Below are 24327 nucleotides of genomic sequence, written 5' to 3' on the forward strand. Positions count from 1 at the left end.
TTCGTTGGCCTCTGGGGTCCCTCCGTGGGGGTTGTACCTGCAGCAGTGCAGGAGCACAAGCCCTGAATGCTACATAAATCTGTCTTAAGTTAAATAGGGCTTGAGTGAGGTTTAGTCTTGGTTAGATGTACGTCTGCACGGAGCTGTAGTTCCAGTTACTGCTCAGTAGTGGTCAGTTGTTGGAGGAAGGTCACCAGGGCTAACTTTTCGCTAGGAGTTTAAGCTGCCGTTAGCGAACCTCTAGCAATACTGTTGTCCCACTTTTCGATTCTGATTCTGATTACAGCTAGGGTTGTAAATTGTCTGTGTTTGGAACTCCATTTATTCTGCGTTTTCTAGTGTAAGCTATTCACGCATTGTGAGACACCTTTCAGAACATCAGAAAATATTATCTTTTTGTTAGATAACTTTCATTTATCTGCCCCCTGTAAAAAAAAAGGCAGAAACAAAACAGTTACTCAAATAGCCTTTTGGAGTCTTTTATTTTTAATGGAGCTTTGTGCTCTTTTGCCTTCAGCCAGCCATGAGCATATTCAGCATACAGGAAACTTTATTGTTAGAAGAAGTATTCTCTGCAGTTTAATATTCAATATTTCTACTTGCTCTTCTGCTCTTTCCTACATCTTGTTTCTACTTATGTTTTATAGATCTCCCAGCCCTCATTCTCCCTGGATTATATAATGCAATGTGTCAGTGCCATACATGGCACTCCAGTTACCTCAGCATTTCCATTATAACTCTGTTTTGAGGGATTTATAGGCTAGCAGTAAAAATCTCTTTCTTGGCTAAATCTTGAAACAGCAGTTTCTGGTCACTTAAAAAGAAAACAAAATGAAACAAACTTCTTTTTTTTTTTTTACTCACTTCTATTTTTTTCTGGCAACCATTTAGCAGTGGTGTTTGCACTGCAGGATTCTCCTAAACAGCGAGTGTAGATTTAGTACATAGCCAATTTTTAACGTAATAATGCTTTTTCTTTTTATTTCTTTCAAAAATGCATGTCATCCCCTCTTTAGGCACATGATGTCATTGCCTCTTCGCCAACCTTTCTGAAGCCTACAGCAGTCAGCCTTTGGGGCCTCAGAGAGGTGTGGTTTTGTCTATGCTTTCCTTTATTTGCAATGTGGAGGTGTTTTACAGTTTTGTTTTGGTTTGTTTGTTTGTTTGTTTTTAATGTATCCTTCTTTGTCTCAAAGACCAATAACTTACTATCTCCTTCTGTGTCACAGAGCTACGAATTTATCACAGTCCAAAAAGACATTGGCTATATATGAATATCTAGAATATCAGAGCTATTACCAAAAACAAATTTGGAAAGGATATTAAATCTCATGCTTTAATGCGTAAGTGATTTTCTGTTAGAACACAGGCTATTAGAGGACCTGTGGGCGAGTTCGACTTCGCCAATCACTAGGGATTCCTGTATTTTCCTTAGAAAGATGTAGTAGCAGTCACTCTTAGAAATGGGTTGCTGAACCAGATACACGTCCAGTTTTATCATACTGGGCAGTTCCCTTTCCCTGGCTCTGGGCCAAAGGAGTGTAAAACACAGTATGGATTCTAAGAATCATGGTCTTCTACTCAAGTTTGTGGAGATTAATATTTTTATAGCTTTTAAGTTAAGCAATCAGAATTAAAGGCATCTTTATGAATACCTATCCCCTGATTAAAACAGACAAAAAGCCTTTATTGGTAAGTGACTTGCAGACTGGTTGTATGCCCACGTTTCGGGTCTAGAGCTGACTAACTCTGCTTTTCCCATCTAAAATAAAATACTGCTCTGCACTGATTAGTCTTATGCCAATTGCTGTTATATTTCAGGACTGAACTAATTCTTCCTGTTACGTGCAAATTCCTGTTTCAATCATTGTGAGCTGTGTATAGTAGCATATAGCAGTCAGAAGAACCCCCTTTTTTCTTAATTTCACTGTACTTCATGTTTTTTCATGTCATTTGTGCCATTTTGTGCCAGTAATTTTACTGTTTTATTTTCTTCAGGGCAATTCTTGCTCAGGATTGATACTCATTTCCTCAGGACTATCTTGAGTTTTAAATATTCAGCCATTCTCTTGTGACCCAGTGATTTTCTTCCCCATAATCTTTTGGCATCATTCATATGCTTGAGACATGAGAAAAACATCCTTCAACACTAAAAAATACACGTAGTGAAAGGGGATTCAGGTTTTCAGATTTGAAATCCTGTATCACCAGTTGGGGGAAAAAAAGAAAAAAAAAAAGAGAGAAAAAAAATGCCAAGACAGACAAATACTGTTTCATATTAACATCTATTCTCAATGAAGAGGTAAAATCAAAGCCCCTGTGTGTGCGTCAGGGTTAGTGAACTGCCAGTGATTCTCCCAGCAACTGACACAAAGGAATCTGTGAGTATCAAAGCTGAGGCAGCAAGCTTAGTGTCAGCTCTTGCCTAGGGAGTAGAAGAAAACATCACTTTGTCTCTGCTTTCACTGCTTAAACACACACATCATTCACTAGTAACCATTTACTCTGCTGTCAAAACTGTTTCAAGAGAGTGCTACATTTGATTAATAGTAAAATGCATGCAAAAAAAAAAAAAAGTCTGCTTTCTCTGAGGTACTTCGTTTTGAAGAATTTTTGCATGTACTTCTTCATTTTTCCATCCTATAAATATGCCTGTAGTATTCCAGGAGAACACTGTTGCTTCTAGTAAAGTAATTTTTATTAGAGTGCTCAGTGCACTCGTCCTAATTGTAGCTAATGCTCGCTCTCGGTGAAGCGTATTACGGCATCCTCAGTCTCTTGTACTAACGAAAAAGTGACCAGCACAAACATGTGTGCAGTACATGATTCATAGTGCTGCTTTCTGAATTGTCCAGTGGGTAATTGCAGTACAAAAACCAGAGAAACAGATGTAGACCCTAAACCTTGGCTGTAAATTTTTGTTTTATGATTATGGGTTTCAAATGTGCTATGTCACACTGACAAATATACAGTAACACCAAAGGAAATAGATTTCTGACTTGAACTTTTGCTTTTTATTTCACTTGTGGCTAAGAATATGTTTATTGTAAAGTTTCTACCATCACAGTCTGAGAGAAAACAGATCAGAGCAGTGATACAAAATCACAATCTCTTTGCACAGATGAAGTGGGAGATACTGGAGAGTTGTTGCCTACTCGCACCTCTATGGGAGCTGGGGAGACATTTAAAATATGTGGCAATACCTAAAGTTTCATTACATTTGAATTAGAGGGCTATTAGTTATCACAATAATTATGTTTAGTCCTGATCTAAATTAGAAAATAACCCCCATTTTATGAATGTAGGTTTTCCTGATACTCTGTTTAAGAAAAAGAAGTATCATGCTATTTAAGAGTAAAATATGAGATACATAAATCTCTGTATTGTAGAAATAGCATGCGAGCAAACCAGTAGGCTATTTCAAGCATTTGTTAATTACATGTGGTTTTAGTAATAGGCATAAGCATTAGCACAACTATTCTTTGTAATAAAACATGATGAGCTACCTGGCTCATTTAGATACAGTGACAATAAGCAGTCTTTTTCGATTCATACTCAGTTAACTGTGATTTCCTGACATTTACTTTCAGAAGTTGCCAGTCTACAGTTTGAGGTACAACGGGCAAGTTTTATTTTTAAATATGGTATTATAAGACTGCTAGTGGAGTAAACATAACTGTATTTCTGTTTGTCTGATTTTGTTTATTTTAACTCACATGGTCAATATGTTTTTCTTGGCATAAGTCTCAACTGTTCCAAGAGCCCTGGTCTGCACAAAATGCCGTTTTCTCCCTAAATCGGAGACTGGCAAAACATACTGTGTTTTGTGTCATCCTTTCCAGTTATTTTTGTGGTGATACATTACGTGTTCCAAACTTCTCGTATGTCCTGTGTCGCGTGGTTAGAAAATACTGTCTTGTAATTTAGTTTTGCTACTCCAAACAAAATTGTAGCAACATAGCCAGCTGAGATTTTGACAAAAATTTAGCCACTTTCCCCCTTGCTTTTTTAATACAGCAAACACTGCTTGCTGTGCTGAAATGGTTTAAACAAGCCTTCCCTGAAGGGTGGCTTTTTTGATAAACGTGTGCTGTGCGTAAATTTTGGATTACGGAGTGTCAGGGGCTTCTTCAGCTGGAGGAGTCTGGGCGGGGGGAGGACAACCCAGCGGACTGAGGAAGTCCTTAAAAAGACGCTGTTAAATTCCAGCATTTGTAACCTTTCTGCCTGGAGGGAAGGCGGGAAGGGAGGCTGCCTGCGGCAGGGACAGAGCTCTCCCGTCAGAGGGGAAGGAGGCTAAGAAAAGCTTTTGTTTTTATCTCCAAACAGATTCGCTCCAGATTGTAGTAGGACTTTTTGCTGGCCGCTGGTTTTCTCAACACGGGTGTATCAGTTTCAGGGAACAAGTGCGAGTGCTGTGTGGGGGGTTTTGTTTTGGTTTTCGGTTTTGGCTTTTTTTTTTTTTTCTTTCTTCTAAATTCTTGAACCTGTGTGAAAAGTTTGGCTAATACAATCTGCAGGCATTGTCAGAGAGCTTTCGGTTCATCAAAAGACTTTCTGTGGAGAGGGGACACCGCATCGGTTGAAGTGGCTGCGCAGGTCCCAGAGCGAGTCCCTCCCCAGCATCTCTGTGGTCCCCAGCTGTGGGCCACGTCTGCGCCCAGCCTCCCCCGCTCCGCCGGGCTCCCGTCTTGGGCTTTTCAAGAAACCAGCAGTAGTCAAGGGGTTTGTTTTCCAGTTTCCGAACCTGAGCTAGCTTCGGGGCGGGAAGTGAGGCTGCTCCATGCCTCAGGAAACCTCACGCCAGGCGCCAGGCTGGTGCTCGGTCTGCCGGCGCTGAGGCAACTTGGCTCGTTTGCTTAAAATGAAGGCATGCACGTGGTCGTCGAGCTCATGTCCTTCCCAGAGGGGCAAAGGGAGCGTTACTAGGCTGTTGGTTTTAATTTTTAAAGTATCCATAGGGACAAGGACTGGCGGAGGCCTTAATGGAGTCCTTCTCTGTGAGCAAGGCTTCGCAGAAGGGAGTTCTTTACCTGAAAAGCACGGGGCTCCTTGCTGGCTTGCTGCAAACGGCGGGCCAGCGAGGTGCTGGCTGCGGCGTCCTGGGCACAGACCTGGGAAGGCCTTGACACCTCCTCCTGCCATTTGGTGGGAGCAGCCCCGCGCCTGCAGGAGGGCTGTGAGGGGGAAGGGGGCAGCCACAGCCTCCCCTCCCGGCACCCTGGGGTGGGTCCCGTTCCCCACGGACCTGCTGGCGGCTCATTAGCCCTCTGAAAGCTGATCCAGCCCTCCCAGGGCCACTCGCGCAGCCCCTGGCCCCCTCCTGCTAACCAGAGCCAGGCAGGCCCCGGCGGCTGCTGGGCTGGGGAGAAGCGGGGACGCGCGGCTGCCTCCTCCCCAGGCTGAGTGGTGGGGACGAGCCCTCCCAGGCGGTGACACCCCCCAGATCGGGCCGGCCGAGGGGGCCGGGGGGGCACTGTGTGGTTTGGGAAGGGACGGTGAGACGGGCGCTGACCCTCCCCGCTTCAGGGGGGACGGACTGTGAGGTCCCCAGCGGGAGTGAGGCTTTTCACCGGCCAGCGTCTCTGCTGGTGGCACTGAATGGGGGTCCCTGCTGGGGCGCACGGGGGGGCTGCGCTAGGATGGGGCTGCTCCCAGCCCTGCCACCCCAGAAGTTGGGGCGAAGCCCGTGTCCACGGCTCGGGGATGGCGGCAGATGCCTGCGCCTCGCTCGTGGCCTCGCTGGGGAGGAAAGGGACGTGGCGGGGGCACAGAAGTTTTAGTAAATTGAGCTGGAATTTTAAAATCCTCCGTTCTCTACAACCGCTGAAAACACTGCTGTCTCAATTCCCACCCTCCTTCCCCTCCTCCTCAGGGTTGATTGTTTTTTGTTTTTTTTTTTTTTTTTTTTTGCTTTTCTTTTTTAAAAAACTTTTATTATTGCGGGTCTTTTTTTGCAAGTTGGCCTCCCCGTCCGCACCCGCTGTTGCCGCCCGCTCAGCGCCAACGGGGCGACTGGCAGGGCTGGGGCTGGCGTTCGCCCACCCGCCCGCCCTCCTGCTTTTTTGCAGGGCTGCTGGGAGTTGTGAAGGCGTGTGAGAATCCTGGGAGCTGGTGATGTCAGACCGCTTGGGTCATTTGAAGGTTAGCAGCCTGGGAAGGGTTCACGGAAAGTTCACTCGCATATATTAGGCAATTCAATCTTTCATTCCCTGTGACACAAGTAGTAGGAAGTGAGCTGTTCGGAGGCAGAAGGATCTATTCGCGGCCGAGGGGGATCCCGAGTCCTCACCGGAGCCGTTTCATCCCGGGGAGGCGGGCGAGCGGCGCGGCGCGGGACGCGGCACGCACCCGGCAAGCGCCCGAGGAGCGGGAGTGACTCTAAAGAAATTTGGGGGGAAATTGATGGGAGCTAAAACTTGGAATGCAGCTCGCTTCCCCCCATCTTGCTGGATTGGCTGGGCAGCCTGGAAAATGGTAAATGATCATTTGGATCAATTACAGGCTTTTAGCTGTGTTGTCTGTCATAATTCATGATTCTGGTCTGGGAAAAAGACCAACAGCCTACGTGCCAAAAAAGGGGCAGAGTTTGATGGAGTTGGGTGTACTTTTATGTGCCATTTTCCTCCACACCTAGAGGAAAGCACTTTTGCAGGCATTCTGTGCAGGGGGAATCATGTTTGACTGTATGGATGTTCTAGCAGTGAGCCCTGCTCAGATGCTGGATTTCTACACTGCGAGTCCGTCTTCCTGCATGCTCCAGGAGAAGGCTCTCAAAGCATGCTTCAGTGGATTGGCACAAACAGAGTGGCAACACCGGCACAGTGCTCAATGTAGGTCCCAACTGTTCTTTTTCCACTTTAATGCTGATATTATTTATTATTTGCATGTATTTAAAAAAGAAGTATATGCGCAGGGGTAATGAGGGGTGGGGGGAGTTCTTGTGCAAAATGTGGTTTGCAAGCCTTTTTTCCTCCTTTTGGCAAGAGAGGAAAAGGGAAAGAAGCACCAGACTGCTTTCTGTTTATCCCTTCTCATGTAGCATATTGATCCTAACAACAGTTGTGGAGCCAAGCAGGAACACATAAAATTATAATATAATATAGCAAATACTTGCGAAACTCCAACCAGTCAAGGACGAATTTACATAACATCTCTGTGGTAGTTTTTTTTTCCTCTGCCTCCTTAATCTAATTTTTTACCACATTTGATAATCTGCATGCATGTTGTCTTGAAGTGCATTTTAGCAGAGCAGCCAAGCAATTAAAATGCTGCTCCATACAGTTCTTGCAAAGATGTGGAATTACAGTGGGTAGGTGCCATTCCAGAAATCAAACAGTAGTTTTAAGTTTCCTAAGAAAAGGCAATATTTCTTTGTACTGACCTTGCTGCCACCTTTCTTCTTCACTTTGTTGCTCTAAGAAGTTGCTGTTTTGCTAGAAAACTACTTACTGTGAACACCCTTTGCGTTTAACCATCAATTATTTCTATACCTTATGATTGAGGCAGTGTTGCACTAGTGAGGGAAGAGGGAGAGTTAGTGGTAGGACGCTTCTGAAAATGTATTATTATGTTATAGGGTTGTGATTTGTTGCTGAAATACATAGATGGTAAACAGTGGCCCTATTTGAACACCACAGCCTCAAGTTTGAGAAATGACAAAAAGTGCCAGAAAGCAGCACCTTATACTCTGCATAAAAGCTTGCAGGATGCTTCGCGGCTCTGACGGTGATTTAGATAAATTACTTGGCTATCTATCAAAATGTTTTTAGCACGTTCTCCGTCACTTCAGTATACCATTAACCGTAAAATTCTGTTTGAAATTTTTGGTTTGCAGTACGTTCAAAAGTTACCTAGGAATTAGAATAGTTCTCCCTTCAGTAGTTTATCTCAAAGGAGTGGAGGGTGGAATTAAAAAAGAAATTAAAAATGGTTTGTTGAAATAGTCTGTTTTTCACTCTGCTCAAAAGTTTTCAGTCACCATATGACGTTTGTGTGGGTTGGGTAATGAAAACAGAATTGTAAAAATCAGAGACTACCAGCCTACAGCACTGCAAATGTTTTGATGTTTTTACAATTAAAATTAGACTGTGAAGTTCAGCATGGGATGTTTATTTTCTCCGCGCTGTTTTCAAAATGCTTCAAACAAGATGCAAAAAAAAAAAAGCTTTTACTTCAAAATAATATTACCAGCTATGGGAGAGCGTCAGTTAGGGGAAACAAAAAACCCAAACCAGATGTTTTACTAAAAATGTGCTTTCCTCCTTCCCTGGTTTAAACTTTAGTATTACTTCAGCGGTGATACTGTGGAAACCTGGAATTAAATAAACTTTCCTGGAGTGGGAGACATATGCTGTCATTAAAAGCTTACATTCGCAAAATATTCTTTAAATAACTTCTGGTTTAAAAATATCTTGCTCGCTGTCCTGTATGTTGTTAATACCTAGAAGCAGGATTCTTAAAAACAAAATATATGGTGTTTGTTCTTGGGCAAGTTAAACACAGGATTACCCTTATCAGAATGGAATGAGTGGTAAATATGTAATTTGCCTAGGGCCTGTGATAAGAGACAAGTGTTGATAACAGCAAAGTTTAGCTAATCAACGAAACTCATATTAACAAGAGTAAATAAAAAATACAGGAAAATGCATTCAGGAATCCAGTCTCGTAACTTTGTAAGCAACAGGATTAATCTTCACTGCATGGGAATTTAAATTCAGGCTGAAACCTGAATCATAATACGGTGGCTGTAACTTGAACTGTGAAAGTTAATGGTATAGAAGTGTGGAAAAGCAATTTAGTTAGGGTCCAAATGAAGAATTCTGTTGGACTTCTAGAGCAAGTTTTGTTTTAAATTTTTAAGAAAGTGTAAGCACTTTGTGTGTATGGGTAAATATACGTAAACGGATTATAAAATACTACAGTTCTCTGAACATGTAAGATTTTATCTTGCATCTCATGAAAATAATGACAAAACTGGAATTTTTGTGGTCCAGAAAGCTTTTAATGGTTTAAAGGTTGCTCCAGTGCTTATAAATACAAAGACAGAAATGTTTAATTCTAACTCAGATGTTTCTTGATTCTCTATTTTTATGAAGACCTCTGTGATTTAATGGAACGTAATCATAGCCAAATTTTGAAATTACTAGACATATAATAGGGTTTTTGTCTAGCTTGTTGTTTTATTTTTGGCTTTGCCATAAAAACAGTACACCTGCAACCATTGCTTTAGGCCTTAGAAATATTGCTTTGATAGAGACGTGATTGTAGAGTAAAAGGTAAATGGTTGTTGAGGGAATAATACATGGATAGTGCAGACTCTGAACAGGCCAGTAACAATCCCAGACAGCATCAGAGTTTCGACTGAAAGGCTGGCAGAGTTGGCCATTGCAGGGGATAGAATGCTGCAGGCAGAATGCTGTAGGTCTCCAACTCCAGCACATCTTCAGTGTGTTAATCCTGTTATGATTCACTAAGCAAGCACACTTCTGCAGCATCACGAATTTTGTAGTCCACGAGGGTCTGCAAAGTGAAAATAGAGAGTAAGGCGCAACCCAAACATGACCTTAACTTGTGTGGTATTTTTTTCCTCCCCCCTGTGGGAGGAAAAACCTGCTATGGGTTTGCAATGCAAATGCTAGCCACTGTGTATTGCAAGATGCCTTACGAGCACACAAAAAATAACTAATTTTGTGCTCAAACTGGTTTATGTTTTATGTTATGTTAGTTACATTGTTGTAGGCTTCAAAAGAAATTATTTGCAAAGAAAATTATAGACTCAGAAATGGGAGTAAAACTGACTGAGCTTTTAATCATGAACCATTCTCACTCCTTTTCTCATAAGATAAAAATCAGCATAATCAAATTAGGCAAGAATAGTTCTTAAGAGGACAAAAGAGTTAAGATTGCAAGAATGAGTAATTTATAATTTTTTTTAAGTAAGGTAGAATTTTCTTCTCCTTCCTAGTGCAATGACACCAAAAGACTGAGAGAAAAGAGTAACTTTTGTTGAAATGTGAGCTAACTAAAAACTGTGAAAGTGGGAATGGGACAGGCCCTGAGAGAGGAACTGGAAGGAATGGCAATTTGACCTTGGAAAAGCCGATTAAAAAAAGTCGTCATTAGTCTTCACTAATTAAACTGGCAAAAAAACAAATGAGTAGGCCCAAAACAAGAGTAAGTTTGTTTGACAGTATGTAGTCTTTCAGCTATTTATATCAAATATAAGACTACTGCCTACCACATTTTGTTAGGTTTAGAAGAAGGAGAAATCTGATGAAGGCAAAAGTTACGGATATGGCAGTGGAACATAATAGGATGTCGAGGCCTGTGTAGTATGCAGTTCTTATTTCGGTTGGGCGGGAAGTGTTTGCCCGGAGAGGATCTAGCAGGTATTAACTTTCAGCAAGTTCGTGAAGATGGGACTCCAGTAGGCATGCGTTTTCCTTCTGAATTCTGGATTATTGCAATGTTTGGGCCAGGTTCTCGTTCCCTTCAAGCATTGGAAACATCTGTGCTCAAAAGAAAAAAGCTCAGTACTTTATTTTCTTTCATCTTTCTGAATTTAAAAACAAACATTTTGAAGTGAAGGACTTGTAATCTGCATTCCCAAGTATCAGATTGCTGCAGGTGTGTTTGCTAGTGCCCAGAAGGCAAGATGTGTTTGAACCAGGTTATTTTCTTTAAAGTTCATCTATAAACTTTACAGCTAAATCACTAGGACTGATTTGCTTAGGGACAGAGTCTTTGTTTAAATTTTTATACCTGTAGCTTAATGCCCTGAAATACGTGATGAGAAGTGGTTGCTTCTGATTCCCTTCATTCAAAAAAAAAAAAAAATTCACTGGGATATTTTTCTTCCAAATTAATTGTAACAAGAATGGCTGTTCTCAGTGTGGATTCTGATACAGCTCGCCTGATTCAGCTGCTGGCACAGGAAAACTTTAATGGACACACACCGCTGTCAGAATCTCCTGCAGACAAAAAGGATGAGAGGCGCTGGCTGGTGAAGTTGGGGTGGGATAAGCTTGGAGGAAAAGCCGTGTATCTTTGGGTGCCTCCCTGCTTGCCTGAGGAGCCTGTAAAGCAAAGGTGCAACTTGTCAGAACAAAGCCAGGCAGTCGCGGCGCTGCCTAGGAGCCGGTTACGGCGAAGTTAGGGAGTTGAAAGAGAGAGATAATGTTTCAGACAGCGAAGTTAGTCATCCTCACATCCAGTTAAATCCCCGCTTACCGCTGGGCCGTCTCCGTTAAACGTGGGTGCGTGAGGGCCGCACCGCGGCCCGGCCCGGCTGAGGGGCTGGGGGAGCGCGGGAAGCGCGGGGGGCGAGGCGCCTGCCCGCCCGCTGAGGGGCTGAGCGCGGGGAGCGCGGGGGGCGAGGCGCCTGCCCGCCCGTCTGAGGGGCTGAGCGCGGGGAGCCAGGCGCCTGCCCCAGACACCCCAAGCGACTGGGTTTTGCTCAGGTCTGATTTATACGCGGCCCTTTACGCAGCCGATGGAGTGCGGCCGTGTTCCGCAGGCAGCATTTAGATTCGGGAGCGGGGTTGTGAAAGGGACATTGTGCTCGGAAGGGCTGCTGGTCTGCTGCGGTCGGCCGCGCCGCGCCCCGTCCCGTTGAAGCCGCAAAAGCAGAGCACAGCTGCGATGAGCTTCCAGATCTGTTTGGCCGTGGGGACCGGTGCTGGTATGCGTGCGAGCTGGGGGGGAGCATCCCTCTCCCCCTCACAGCTTGTGCCTCGGGGGCTGGCAGCAACCTCCGAGCGGCCAATTTACAGGGGCGGGTAGCTGGGGCCAAATCAGTTGTGGTTTCGGAGGGCTTTCCAGAGCTTTGCTAGGCTGTGGCGCGCAGCCCCATGAGGAAGGATATCAGTTGATGTATAAAATGGCCAAGGAGCTTCGGTAAATAGACTTTACCCTTCAAATCCAGAGGTCCTGGCAGCGGCTGTGCGGGAGGGTGGGGTTGTACTTTTCCCCTTCCTGTACTTGGACACTTTTGATTATCCAGACTTTCTGGGACTGAGCAGGGCTGCCTAATAACAAAGCCTGCCTAATATAGTTGCCTAAATGGGCCTATTGTCCTTTTCAAGTCACTGTGCTGTGAAATCTTTCAACTTTTTGCTGAAAATGTTGCATCTAACGTTTAGACGGCTTAGTGGCTACGGCGAGGAGGAGATCCTTTTCCCTCAGTTCTCATTGCTGCGTGGTTGAGAAGCTGATTATATTCTTGCCCCCTATTGATGTTTACTCCTTTTGGGAAGCAAATATTTTAGCCCCTTCTGGCAGGGTAAACTGCCAAAAGTAATAGGCCTGGAAATACAAAGCTATGATTGATATTGACCTTTGCTCACATGCATGAAGTCTGTCCCCATGCAGTGTGACCCATGCCACTTCTTGCTGAAATCCAAGCCCTTTCAAACCAAATGGAACCATGAAAATACAAGCCACAAAATGCTCAAAACTATTCTAAAGTGACAGAATAATCATTTTCTCTGTACTGCAAGCACAAGCATAGGCAGGAGGGTAGCAAATCTGGATTTTCTAGCAGGCAACCCAATAGTAATGTCCTTCGTCTGCTGCTGCCTTTTTATGAGAAACATATTCTAGGTACAAAGTAAACAAACTGGTATCATGTGGGAATGATTCTTCTGTGCAGTTTTTTGGTCACAGTAATCTGAGCTGTTCCTCTTAATTGTAATTGGTAAACAACTTTCATCAAAAAATGTGGACTTTAATTTTTTTTTTTTTTTAAAAAAAAAAGAATCTGAGGTCTGGGATTTTATTAGTCCGTCATTTCATAAGCAAATGTGTTCCAAAAGTTAAGAATGTCAGAAACAGTAGCCTAAAGTTAGCATCCTAAATCCACATTTCATGGCTCCATTTCCAAATATGCTGAGCATCTAGGAGCTCCCTCAGCACTTTTAAAAACAGGCCACATATTTAAACGACCAAATACTATTTAGAACCTTCATTTAATATTAAAAATTTTTAAACAACTTTCCCACTTCCTCTAAACTATATGGAAAAGTGGTGCAGTGACAGAGTTCACAACATTAACAGTGGAAATAGAGACACTTAAGAAGACAAAGTAGGACTTATTTATAAAAACATATTTCTCTCTTTCTGTAAATTTACAAGTTAACTGAGGATTTTTCCCCGTATTTTGTCTGACTCACAGATTTCTCCGATTCCCTGTTTGCTTCCTTGTGTTAAAGTCTGCTCATCAGATATTCATCCGAGCCAGTTTCAAACTGGTGGTATAGATTTTAATAGCTAGATTAACTTCTTCATATACTCACTCATCATTAGCAGCTGCTCAGGATTGTTTTCCCAGTGGCAGCAAATTAATGTGACTGTGGTCACTGCATTTTACTTTTTTTTTTTTTTTTTTTGGGGGGGTGGGGGGGAGGGTGGAATCTAGCTTCTTTCAGCTCATTTTAGTAATCTGCATAGGAGCGGAGAGCTTGCATCATGTGACGGGGCAGCTCCCGGCGGCTCCCCAGCATGGGGTCCCTGTGTGAGAACCTCCCTTGTACATGACAATCTGATAAGGATATCATGTGGTTTAGAAACACATTCCCACAATGTTCACTTCTTTGTCCCTTCATTTGGGAGTGGGTAGGAAAAGAACTTTTAACAAACGAATGCCAGCCCTTATATAACCGACCCCACTTTCTTTTAGTGTTCTGTTTGAGCTTTACAGAGCTTCTTCAAATACTTTTGTTAAGAGAGGTGGAAATATAATCCAGCGAGCCTGTGTAAAGGATCCTAGACACAGAGTATATAATATACTTTCTGTTCCCCTTGGACAAGGTGATTTTTCTTTCCCCTGCTTATACCGTATATAAACTGAATATTCTAAAACTATGTAAGTTAAACATACACATGCAAGCGACACTTGTATAGGTTTAATAGGTTAAAGCTTGAAGGAGTATTTATAAATTCTCAGAGTGCTCTGGATCTTTACCACTAAGGACATGATGTTAAAGTCCATCCATAGTTTGGAGGGATTTCCGTTTTATGCACTTTCAGTGACTTACATTTTATGCTCTAAGTGCATGCCCTAAGAAAAAAAAGCAGAGAAATGTCTCTCAACAAAGAGGTTTTTTAGCACCGCTTAGTTTCTTCTAATGGTTTGGAGGATCTCTTTCCACTGAGACATAATATTTTTCTCTAGGATCACACTGTATTTCTGGAAAGGATCTTTGAAGAATAAAATGCCAAATTAAGTATATTTTTGTCTTTTAGAGCCTCATCTAGTGAAGCATTTAAATAAACTCAACCCTCCACCCTTGATTTTAATAAGAGTTTCAGGCACAGAGTGCTTGTATGAGTGACCCTTAGTGTATTTATGTACCAGTACTTTTACAAAATACCAGTAAAATTTCATGCTGTTGTGCTGGATGTTCAGCGCAATGAACACCCAACATTTCTTTTCTTCTTACAAAGAAAGAAGGATCATTCTCCTTTGAAAGATAGCAGAGGTGTGGAACAATTGAGCAAGTTGCCTGGTGTTGCACCAACCAGAGGCAACTTCCACAGTTAGATTTAACTGAGATTTTCTTAAGTGGGTGCTTCAATCCTAGAAAGCCATTTATGCCCATAAGATACAAACAGTGGCAGGAGTGGTGCGATTAAAAAAAAAAAATTAAACAAGAATAAAACCAACACAAAACCCCAGTCAAACAGCACCAAAATAAATTCCTTCAAATCCTGTGATTTGTATTTTTTTTTATCTGAATGCAGCTCTTGGTGAGTTCCAGAAAAGGCCGTTACGCCGCTCCAGTGGTGGTCTCCACCAGGCTGGCTGGTGTCACAGCAGCACATCACGTAGAGGGGTGCTGTATCTCTTTCCCTACGGGACGTCCTTGTTGTCTTCCGCAGTCTTGTACCAGAATCACTCCTCTCCCAGCTGGTGACCGATACCAAGAGGATGCCCAGGTTCCTGCGTTACTGGTTGCAACAACATCTGAGTTGATTTCAGTATTTCGCTCGTTCACAAATACCCACCTGGGATGGAGGTGTTCGGGCAGGGCGCAGCCGTACCCCAGCTTTCGGGGGTCTCGGAGCCTCCTGCCACCAGCACTGCTGCCCAGGGCCTGGCTGGGGGCAGAGATGGGGGCAGGGACCAGGCTCCTCAGCTGCTCATCTCTCTCCATCTCCCGAGCGCGTCTTTGATTCCACAGCTCGTACCCCAAAAACTCGCAGGGAAGACCAGCGTTGCCTGTCTTTCCAAGACTGAACATTCACTCGCACACAAAGAAAAGGGAGTTAGAAAACTGTGTCACAGTGCCATCTGGCGATACCTGCCCAAACCGACCCGTTGGCCAGGGCTGAGGCTGCTGATCTGCGGGCGGATGCTTTCCCCAGGGACCCTGGTTCAGGCGCAGGGAAATGCCCGTGCCTCCCCCCCCCAGAAAAAAGCTCGGCGCTCTGGGGTTTTTTGGACAACTCTCTGGGTTGCTCTAAAGATCCAGTCTTCTCTACAAACCCTTCCTTCTTAGCAGGGAGCACTGATCCACCAACCTGCCGTTTTGGCTTGGGGCACAAGTCAAAGCACTGGCTAAAAACATCACACGTGTTAGGTTTTTTTATTGTTAAGATCAGGTCCTGAGGGGGTGTGTGTTTGTTTTGAAGCACTTGTTCATACTTCTGCCTCTCAACTTTTGGTCTGAGGAGGTTTTTCTTTTCTCCCACATCTTTCAGAGTATTCCCTTGTATTGCTTTGTTCTTTGGGTTTCCTCTTTTTATTCATTTGAGGGAGAAATTTTACTAGTTACGGGTCAGGGAATGTGTCAGATCCTCCTTAGTGACTGGCTAGAAAGTCTCGGAGACCTGTTTTTCTTAGAGATCCTTCCATTTTCACCACAGATTTTGACCACCACAATGTAAAATGCGGACCAAATGGGAGATCACCTGTGTCTTTCAGGTATTTGTGCAAAGTGTCTTTGATGAGGGGGATGACAGAAGAATATACTTTTCCCAAGTCCTTATCCCGTGGTGAACCTGAGCCTTCCTCTCTCCATTTGGAGAGCACATGCCAGCTGTGTTTTTCTAGTTTTGCATATTGTCACATGCTATGCAGGTTAGGTATGTGAACTGCACATCTTTCTGTGCCTTGCATGTATTGCCACATTCACTTCTCTGAGACCACGCCAAGAAGGGTCCATTATCTCTCTGAAGTTTTGAAACGAAGCCTTCGGCTGCCTGCAAGAAGTCAGAGCTGACTCACATCCTTCTGTGTTTTCTTTCCTTATCCGAGTCCTTTCCTTTCTCTGTATTTTGGAGAGGTCCTGCAAGACTTCATGGTGGAAGCACGAGCTGTGTGTTAGGAAGCACTGCATGTCTGGAGGCGGTTTGGGAAAATAGCCGTTCCCTCTCCCTGAAATGGAGTCCAGTATGAACGCTGCAATTGTTCGCAGGGGCTGTTTTCACCTTTACCAAAATGTGAAAGCAGAGCTTAGTTACAGCATGATACACTGACACTGCCCAGCAATAGCGTGTTTGTTATGCTTTCCCTAACCTTAATTTCTGTGCAGAACAAGAAAATACGCTGACGAAAAGAGGTGAGGAAGGAATGACGCAATTAAATGAGATTAAATCAGAGTATCGGTTTCCCTGGAACACGTATTTGGCTCTTTACCAACAATCCTTTCCCCGTTTTTCAAATAAACACATATTTTCACATGATAACTCTATTTGAAATATTAATGCTTCCAGGGCTGCATTACCTTTGTTTCTTCATCAAAGTCCATTACTGTGAAAAGGCTGCTGCTGTTCCTTAGGCTGTTTCAGCTTCAAAAGAATTTTAGGGCCTGGTCTGTTGGAAAGCTTGGGGGTATAATTAGTGAAAATGGAAATAGATGCAAGAGAAATTTAGTTCCTGATGTTTTAATTTAGTGTAGTACTGCCATGTGTTGTTGAAGAGGATTCTTAAAGGCAAACATAATTATTTCATTATGGTCTTCAGAATGCTTTCATTGGTCTTAATGACGAGAAGCTGCATAAGGAGTCATACATTTTAATTAGACCTTCTTATATTTACATCAGATAAATAACAAATAATTGATGAAAAACAAGTCTTCTGAATGGATGATTTCACACAGAGCTCTGGTTACAGTTTAATGATAAAACATTTCTCTTATTGCTTTGCATTTTAATTATCTAGAATTATTACTCTAGCAGAGATCTCAAAATACTGTTATTTCCATGCATTTCATTAGATTCACAACTAATTTATATGAATCTGAAGCTAAGAGAAAAAGGTGTTTTTCAACATATATCCCTTACAATCAGTTTCCAGCTTTATTAGTTTAATTTTTAATTTTTAATTTCACTGTGGCTGCCCCCTCCCTGGAAGTGCTCGAGGCCAGGTTGGAAGGGGCTGGGAACAAGATGGTCTAGTGGAAGGGCCCATGGCGGGGGGTTGGAACCAGGTGATCTGTAAGGTCCCTTCCAACCCAAACCGTTCTATGATTTTGCTCTAACTTGTTATTTTTAGATACCTTGGGTTTTTTGGTGATGGACACTCCAGTAAAAGCTAGTGGGAAGAGGAGGCAGACCTTTTCCTTTGTCTTCAGTTCCCTACATAGGAGCAAGTCCTGCCATTGTTAACAACCCAAAATTCCTGTAGAGGTTGAGTGAGTATGCAAGTGTAGGGCTCACAGTGGAATTTTCTAACGAAAAAATTGGTGCCTCTTTCTCACCAGCTTAGTTTAAAGTTGTATTCCTAAACATCTTCAACTTATTTTTAAAATGTTACCAATATCCCTTCATAATTGTGTGAATGCTTGCAGGTGCATTTAAAATGCCTGTATTTTTTCTTTTCTTTACACCCTTCATTGGAAGCTTTATAATACTAGAAGAAATTATTTTAGAGTTTCGCTACTTGCAAGAGTCTTTCATGTTTGCAAGCTCTCCAGCCTTTCATTTTTGTAACAAAACATATTTCACATGATTCATTCCTGAGAGTATACAGAACACTAATTGTTGTTATTGATTTTAAATTTTGCAACCATTACAAGTAACCCAGATGAGTGGCAGATAAAGAGTAATAATCCATGGAGTTCTGGAAGTGTTTCATGTTTGTCTGTAGTACTTTATGTGATCAATAGTAACTGCCCCATTGAAACTAACTGCTGTATCAAATAACAGTAAATCAAATGAATGTGCTTACAGATTATTTATTGAAAGCTTTAATTGTTCACTGGGGCCCTGCTTATCTCAGGAAACAATAGAAGGCAGTGATCAGGCAAACTGGTTTGCAAATGCCGGGGGTGCTGTGAAACAGTGGGGTCTCCCCCGTGCCTGCGTGTGTGCGAGCCTTCCAAAATGTGCCCCTGTCCCACTGGGATTGCACGTAGGGGGTGATCCCAGGGTAAACTGGCCAGAGGTGAGTTTGCTCAGAGAGCATCTCTTGAGTTCACAGGTTACTCTTTTTTTAATTATTAGTTTTATAGATTGTCAGTTTTGGATGACAAACGTGTCACGTCTGGTGAGTTAAAGTGTGGAAAAAGAACTAATAAGATCTCCCAAAGTTTCCAAGAGGCCCATGTAATGAGAGACAAACCAGGATTAGACCTTAGAAAGGAAAGGAAAGCATACTAAACTTGTTCTGTGGAAAGCTTACCTAGATCTGCTACATTTTGGGGGGGGGGGGGGCAATTATATGCTGCTGTGCGGTTGTCAGACTTCTGCAAATACAAAGAAATTAAAAGCAGTGATTTCTAACTAACAACCCCGTGCCGTTATATTTTACTAGTTCCTTAAAATGGCTTCTCTGCCTTGTCACAGTCACTCCATGAAGTATTAGTGTCGCAGGTTGGAGGTTTTCTGGACCCTGAAATCAAATAGCCTTAAACACAGTTTTACAACTATCCGCAGTTTTTTTTAATAGCCTCGGTGTGTTGTCAATAACGCTTTGCTGTGGCTTCAGGATCATTTCGGTATCAGCAGAGGCATTAAAGCTGTCCTTCAGCAAATTTGGGAAGATAACACTAAATGAATTTACATTTAATAACATATCTTTCCAACCGTGACAACTGGAAAAGCATTTCTAAAAATGAGCTTAATTTCTACACAAACTGATGGCCCAAATCTCTCAAACATAGTGGGAAAAGTGTTTTTTTTCCCCCTAAAAAAATGCATGTTTTGTGAAACGTACTCATATGCCTATGTGTAATAGTAGATAATCATAATGTAGACATTTTAAAATTGCTGAAGTATAGTAGCCAGAGATCTTCTGGAATTGAATCTCATTTGAAAAAAGTAACTTTCCTTTTCCAAAGCGTAATCTTTGCCTTATGTTCCTTGGGACATCAGGTGTCAGGACTGAATGTTGCTTGTCCAGCTCTTTGGAAATAACGTATTTCCTTTTTGCCAGATTCTATATAAAGTACGGTTGACATTTTCCGTGTCTGTGAGGCTGGGATATTGCAGTCAGTTGTGAGCAGCTTAACTGGGTAAAAAAACCTTAAGTCATTGTTGAAGGTATGTATTGAATAAGAAAGTCCAGGTTAGTAGGAAATGCTACTGGCATGTATGTGTTTGCCTACAGTACAGTCTATGTGTATTTTTTTCTCTTCCAAGTGAGAATAATACTGACAGACAATATACAGGTACACTTACAAGCATTCCTCACTCGAAGGGTTTAATAGGAAAATCCACTTCAGGTAGAGAACGGGAGAACAGAATATTGGAAAACGTGCTCTCCAGTCGCGGTACTCATCTTGTCTCCAGTCTCTCGTGAATGTCTTATTTTATTGATCTGTGGTCTTCCAGGCAGAGAGGAGAGGTGTGCTCTGACCCGCAGCCGCAGTGTTGTTACCGCTTGGCTCCAGGGCACCCAGCTCCTTCCCAGCTTGCAGCTTCTGCTGCACCTACGGTGAAAGGGGCAGAGGGGAGTTTGCCGGATTAACCGCACCGGTGGATAGTAAAATGCACCTATAAAAAAAAATATATATATATATATAAAAAACATTATGTAAACTCAATGGCAAGGACTCTGAATTAGAAGGAGAGGACATGTGGTAGTGTGTTAGTTTTTCATGGTACCTTCCCCACTGTGTTATTTTTTATCTGGCAGGTATTCAATTCAGAAATACTGAAATTCCACTCAGGCAAGCCTTATGGCTTGATGAACTGTATCTTCTGTTTGCTCCCTCAAAAGGTACTGGCAATGCTCAGTTCTTAAATATTCCATAAACTTGAATTTCTTACAATAGCATCAAAAACGTTGAGGTGAGCTGCTCTTGGTAATGCGCTGTCCTGGTCTGGCATGCTGAGGGGATGAAGGGGCATGGAGTTTGTCCCCGTTTTGGTCTCAGATGCTGCACACACCTGTGTGCTGGAGGGTGCCAGAAAGGTTAGGTTTTGGTTGGTTGGCCCTTCTAGTTGCAGGTAAACGCAAGAGATGAAAGCCATTTTTTCCCGTCGTTATGTCGTGTCTAAATGGAAATGACGTATTGTTTTAATTATACCCCTCACAGCTGCAGCAGTGCAGCAACATGGGTGCAGTTAGGCTAGTGTAAAGAAATAGTCTAAACACTTACCTCCACGTAGCTTATGTCCTGAGTAAAACATCTGTATACAAGCAGAGGGTACCCCAGAGCCAGGGGCATGGGCGGTGTGTGCTGGGATATCTGCTTGGTTTTAGGAGCTTCCCCTGCTTCCCCCGGTCTGTGCACCGGCCTGGCCTCCCTGGCTCCGCGGTGGGATGGAGCCTTACTCAAAACAGAGTCATACCTCTGGGTGGCATAACGCCAAAAACTGCTCTGCAGCGAGGGCCCGAGGGTGAGACCCCCAGCGATGCGATAGAAAGCTTCACAGTGGTCCGTTGCCTCGTGAGAAAGGTGAGTGGCTGTGTGACAGGGAGCTGTCAAAGAAAATACGGAGTTAGACCTCCTTTTCTAAGGAAATCAAAACTTAGAATTAGCAGAGCAATAAAAGCCTTCTGAAGCGAAAGCTGGAAACAATACATTTTTAATAAAATGGGCAGTTACTCTAATTGCTGAACCCCTACTGTTCAATTTCTTTTAGTGCCCTTATTCATTAAATTCAGCATACTTATACTTATTATTTACAGATGTATGCATTTTAACTTGTATATAGAAACCATGCCTTGCAGAAAGCTGTGGATGGTATGATACTAATTTGTAAGTGTTTATTGCTGCCTATAATATGCAATTTTAAAAACAATTAAAAATAGCGGTGGAGCTCATCATTGGAGTCAACTCCAAACTGCCCATGAAAAGTGAAATATCAGTAGCGTGTACCGCCTTAAAGGTTATAGGCCATTTGTAGTGGATTGATAGCATACTCATTAATGAAGAATTTACCTGTTCTTAAAGATTTTAAGCTCAGCAGTCTAGTTTCTAGATATTATTCTAATGTAACCCATTTAAACATATGTGATGGAGTTCATAATTGCCCTTGTAAATGGGTATAGAAAAGAGGGTACATAAATCAATTAGTGATATCCAGCAGTGTGGCTGTAATACAAATTAATTGGGATGATAAGCATTTTAACTGCTACTATACTTACTTGAAGTAGTTTTGATCACTGAAGTGGCTCTTGTTGAGTCACTCTATTAATTTTAACATTTAAAGCCGCCTAACAATCGAAATATTCTGAATTAACGGTCCCAAAGTTTGAGAAATAAAATGGTGTGTGAAATATTACACAGCAAGTCAGTTTTACTGCATTTCCAAATAGCGCACAACAGTTTTACTTTGTCCGTGTTATACTGAACAACTATGTGATAGTATTATGTGATTAAAGATATTAAAACACGGATTTTCTTGCTGGATTCAAGCCACAGCAAGAAGTCACAATGAATGGTGTCATAAGAACATGTGGACTACATAGAAAATAAAAAATTTATTTGGCAGACATAGTAATACCGAAAACTAATAGCAACTTGGATAGGAGGTGAGTTTTGAAGAATAAAATCGTTCCTTTAGTATGATACGCAGAATTATTCTGTTTGGATGCTTGAAAAGATTTGAAAATAAAAGTCCTCAAAGCACTATAAAACATTTAATAACTATAAATAGAGACTTTATAACTTAGTAAAATATCTGGTTGTGTGTAGACAGTACAGTAACTATTTAATTTCCCCTGCATTTTTATTTATTACTGAAGATACTGGATCTGAGTTTTCTCCCATTTATGTTTACAAGTCAAGAGTCTTTCTTGGAATCGGTGAGGTGACAACAGTGTAAAACAGATGTGAAAAAAGAATCTGACTCCTTTTATCTTTAAGTGGTTTGTCCCTCACAATGTGCCTTTTTTCTTATTTTTGATCCTGGAGGGAAACATGCTGAATTTGTGATACTACAGTTGTAGCATAGGCCACAGAAATAGGCTCCATTTTTATAAAGAAAGAGTGAATAGGCCAGAGTGCTCGTCCTCTCTACCTTTGGTGTTGCCTCTTTGCCTACGCCACTGTACTCCAGATGGGGATCCGACCTTGGGAGTTCACTGGTAAAGCAAACAGGGCCTGAATTGTAAGAGAAGTTAATTTTCAAAGGAAAACCTCACTTCATGCAGGTGACAGCACAGTTATACATACTTCTAAAAAGAAGATCCTATTTTTCAGTTTTGCAATAATGCGCAGTTTTCACTTGAGACTGATGCAATTTTGCATGGTGGTGGCCAGGCAGAAAATCACCGAGCTGAAAAAACTACAGAGCTAGCATCTTTCGGATGTTTTTCTTCAGTTTTCCGTACGATTTATTTTTTCCATTTAACATGTTTTCTTTTTCATTTTGAAGGTAGGCTCCTAATACAAAGTGATGAGCTGCTGCCCTGTAAACTCTGCTGTGCCTGCCAAGCCCTCCGGCCATCCTGTCTGTACACTGACTTTCACCCTGGCTCCCTCATGGTGTCTGCCTGGCCATTTATTTAGTGAAAGACAGTCCTGTTCTCAGTTACTAGCGCGTCATTAAGTCTCGCTGTCCTGAGAGTAACACAGGTATAACCAGACGCAGTTCTTGTCCATGATATAATTAATCCTGACAAGCTTTCTGCCTTCCACATTTGCTCAGGTGTAAATACATCTCTCTGGCTACAGGGACACATAAACCCAAATGTAGAACTGCTTTGCTGATATAACTGTAAAAAAACCTGAACCAAACCAAATCAAAAAAACAGCCTGAAAAAACAGTATCATTTTCTTTGAAAAGGTGATGTGACCGCAGGCCTACATTAGTTACACATACTGGCCCTGGGTTTAGTGGAGCCGGTGTTTGAGAGCCAGGCATTGAGAACCAGGGTAAACCTTACTCCTGTTGGAATCCATCCTCTTCAGCAAGCCTACAGAACATCAATGTGCTCTTACAGAGCAGCTGCAGCCTCTTCACTGTCCTCTACTGCTAGCTGTAGTAAATATGTGTGTAGAGTATGGAGTTGCCAGAAGTCCTGGCTTTACTAGGAGAAGCATCAGAGGTGGTTGCAGTGACGGTTCCACCCCAGCATTACCACAAGAAAATGATGCAGCAGCTTCAGGAAAAGGTTGTGGGGTGTTTTCCTTCAGAACTACTTGGTCAGGGCATATTGGTGATTTCCAGATCCTATGTGCTCGCTATATAAGACTGGTAGGTTCAGGCTTTTACATCTTGGTGGAACATGAGGCTGATGTTGGCTTGGACAGCACAGTCGAGAGTAGGAGGTTTTGTGGCAGGTTCTGGAGCTGCCTGTGCCTGCGTGGGACGCGGTGCCCAAGTGCGCGGGTGCTGCTGAGCTGCCTTCAGCAGAGGATTCGGGACTTCGCTCAGAGCAGGTCTGCTCCCTGCCAGCACAGACCTGTGTAACTGTGTATATGGCGGGGTGGTTTTGTAGGAAGCTGATTCTTAGCTGGCTGTGGAGATGCGCACAGGAAGACAAGCCTTGCCTTTCACCATCTCTCCTGCGTTCCCTGCCAGCAGTAGTGGTGGCTCTTGGGGGCCTGCCTTGCAGTTGGCAGGTGAGCAGTGTACACACACAGATTTGGGGGTGCTTCGGAGCCCCCACCTTAGAGGGACCAAGCCCAGTCTTAACTGAGTTCCCTGCTCTGTCAGCACAATCCCGTGTGTAATTTGGGGCAAGGCATGTAAGGCTCTATTGCGAGAGCTACAGCTAGGTTGCCGGTTGCTGTTGAAAATCCTCGTTGGGTACTGCCTGCCTGTTTCTAGGAACTTAAGAGCCAAGCAAATCAAGATCTTGGGCTGTCAGTGCTTCTGTTTCCCATCTGTAAAGTAAGAAGAATAGCTCTTCCCTTATCTCACATAGGTGTTACAAAGGTAAAAGTACGAATGCTCGCGGGATATTCACATCCTGGAGTGTCAGGGACC

At 42.8% G+C, this 24327-nt stretch overlaps 1 protein-coding gene across 5 annotated transcripts in view; it reads left to right on the top strand.

The window, feature by feature from the left end:
- Positions 1–24327, top strand: part of RARB (retinoic acid receptor beta) — a 329275-nt gene that overhangs the window by 231531 nt on the left and 73417 nt on the right. Inside the window, exon 1 of one of the 5 annotated variants that reach the window (XM_032996987.2) lies at positions 6159–6833. The exons of 2 other annotated variants lie outside the window; for them this stretch is intronic. In XM_032996987.2, coding sequence (XP_032852878.1) covers positions 6677–6833 — 157 coding nt within the window. In that variant the 5' untranslated portion in view covers positions 6159–6676. Of the gene's footprint in view, positions 1–6158; positions 6834–11443; positions 11463–24327 lie in introns of those variants that run through there. 2 more of the 5 variants (XM_032997031.2, XM_032997040.2) reach the window with 2 other exon arrangements.

The sequence above is a fragment of the Tyto alba genome, unplaced genomic scaffold (genome assembly GCF_018691265.1).
Source record: "Tyto alba isolate M040663 unplaced genomic scaffold, T.alba_DEE_v4.0 Super-Scaffold_46, whole genome shotgun sequence".
NCBI lineage: Eukaryota > Metazoa > Chordata > Aves > Strigiformes > Tytonidae > Tyto > Tyto alba.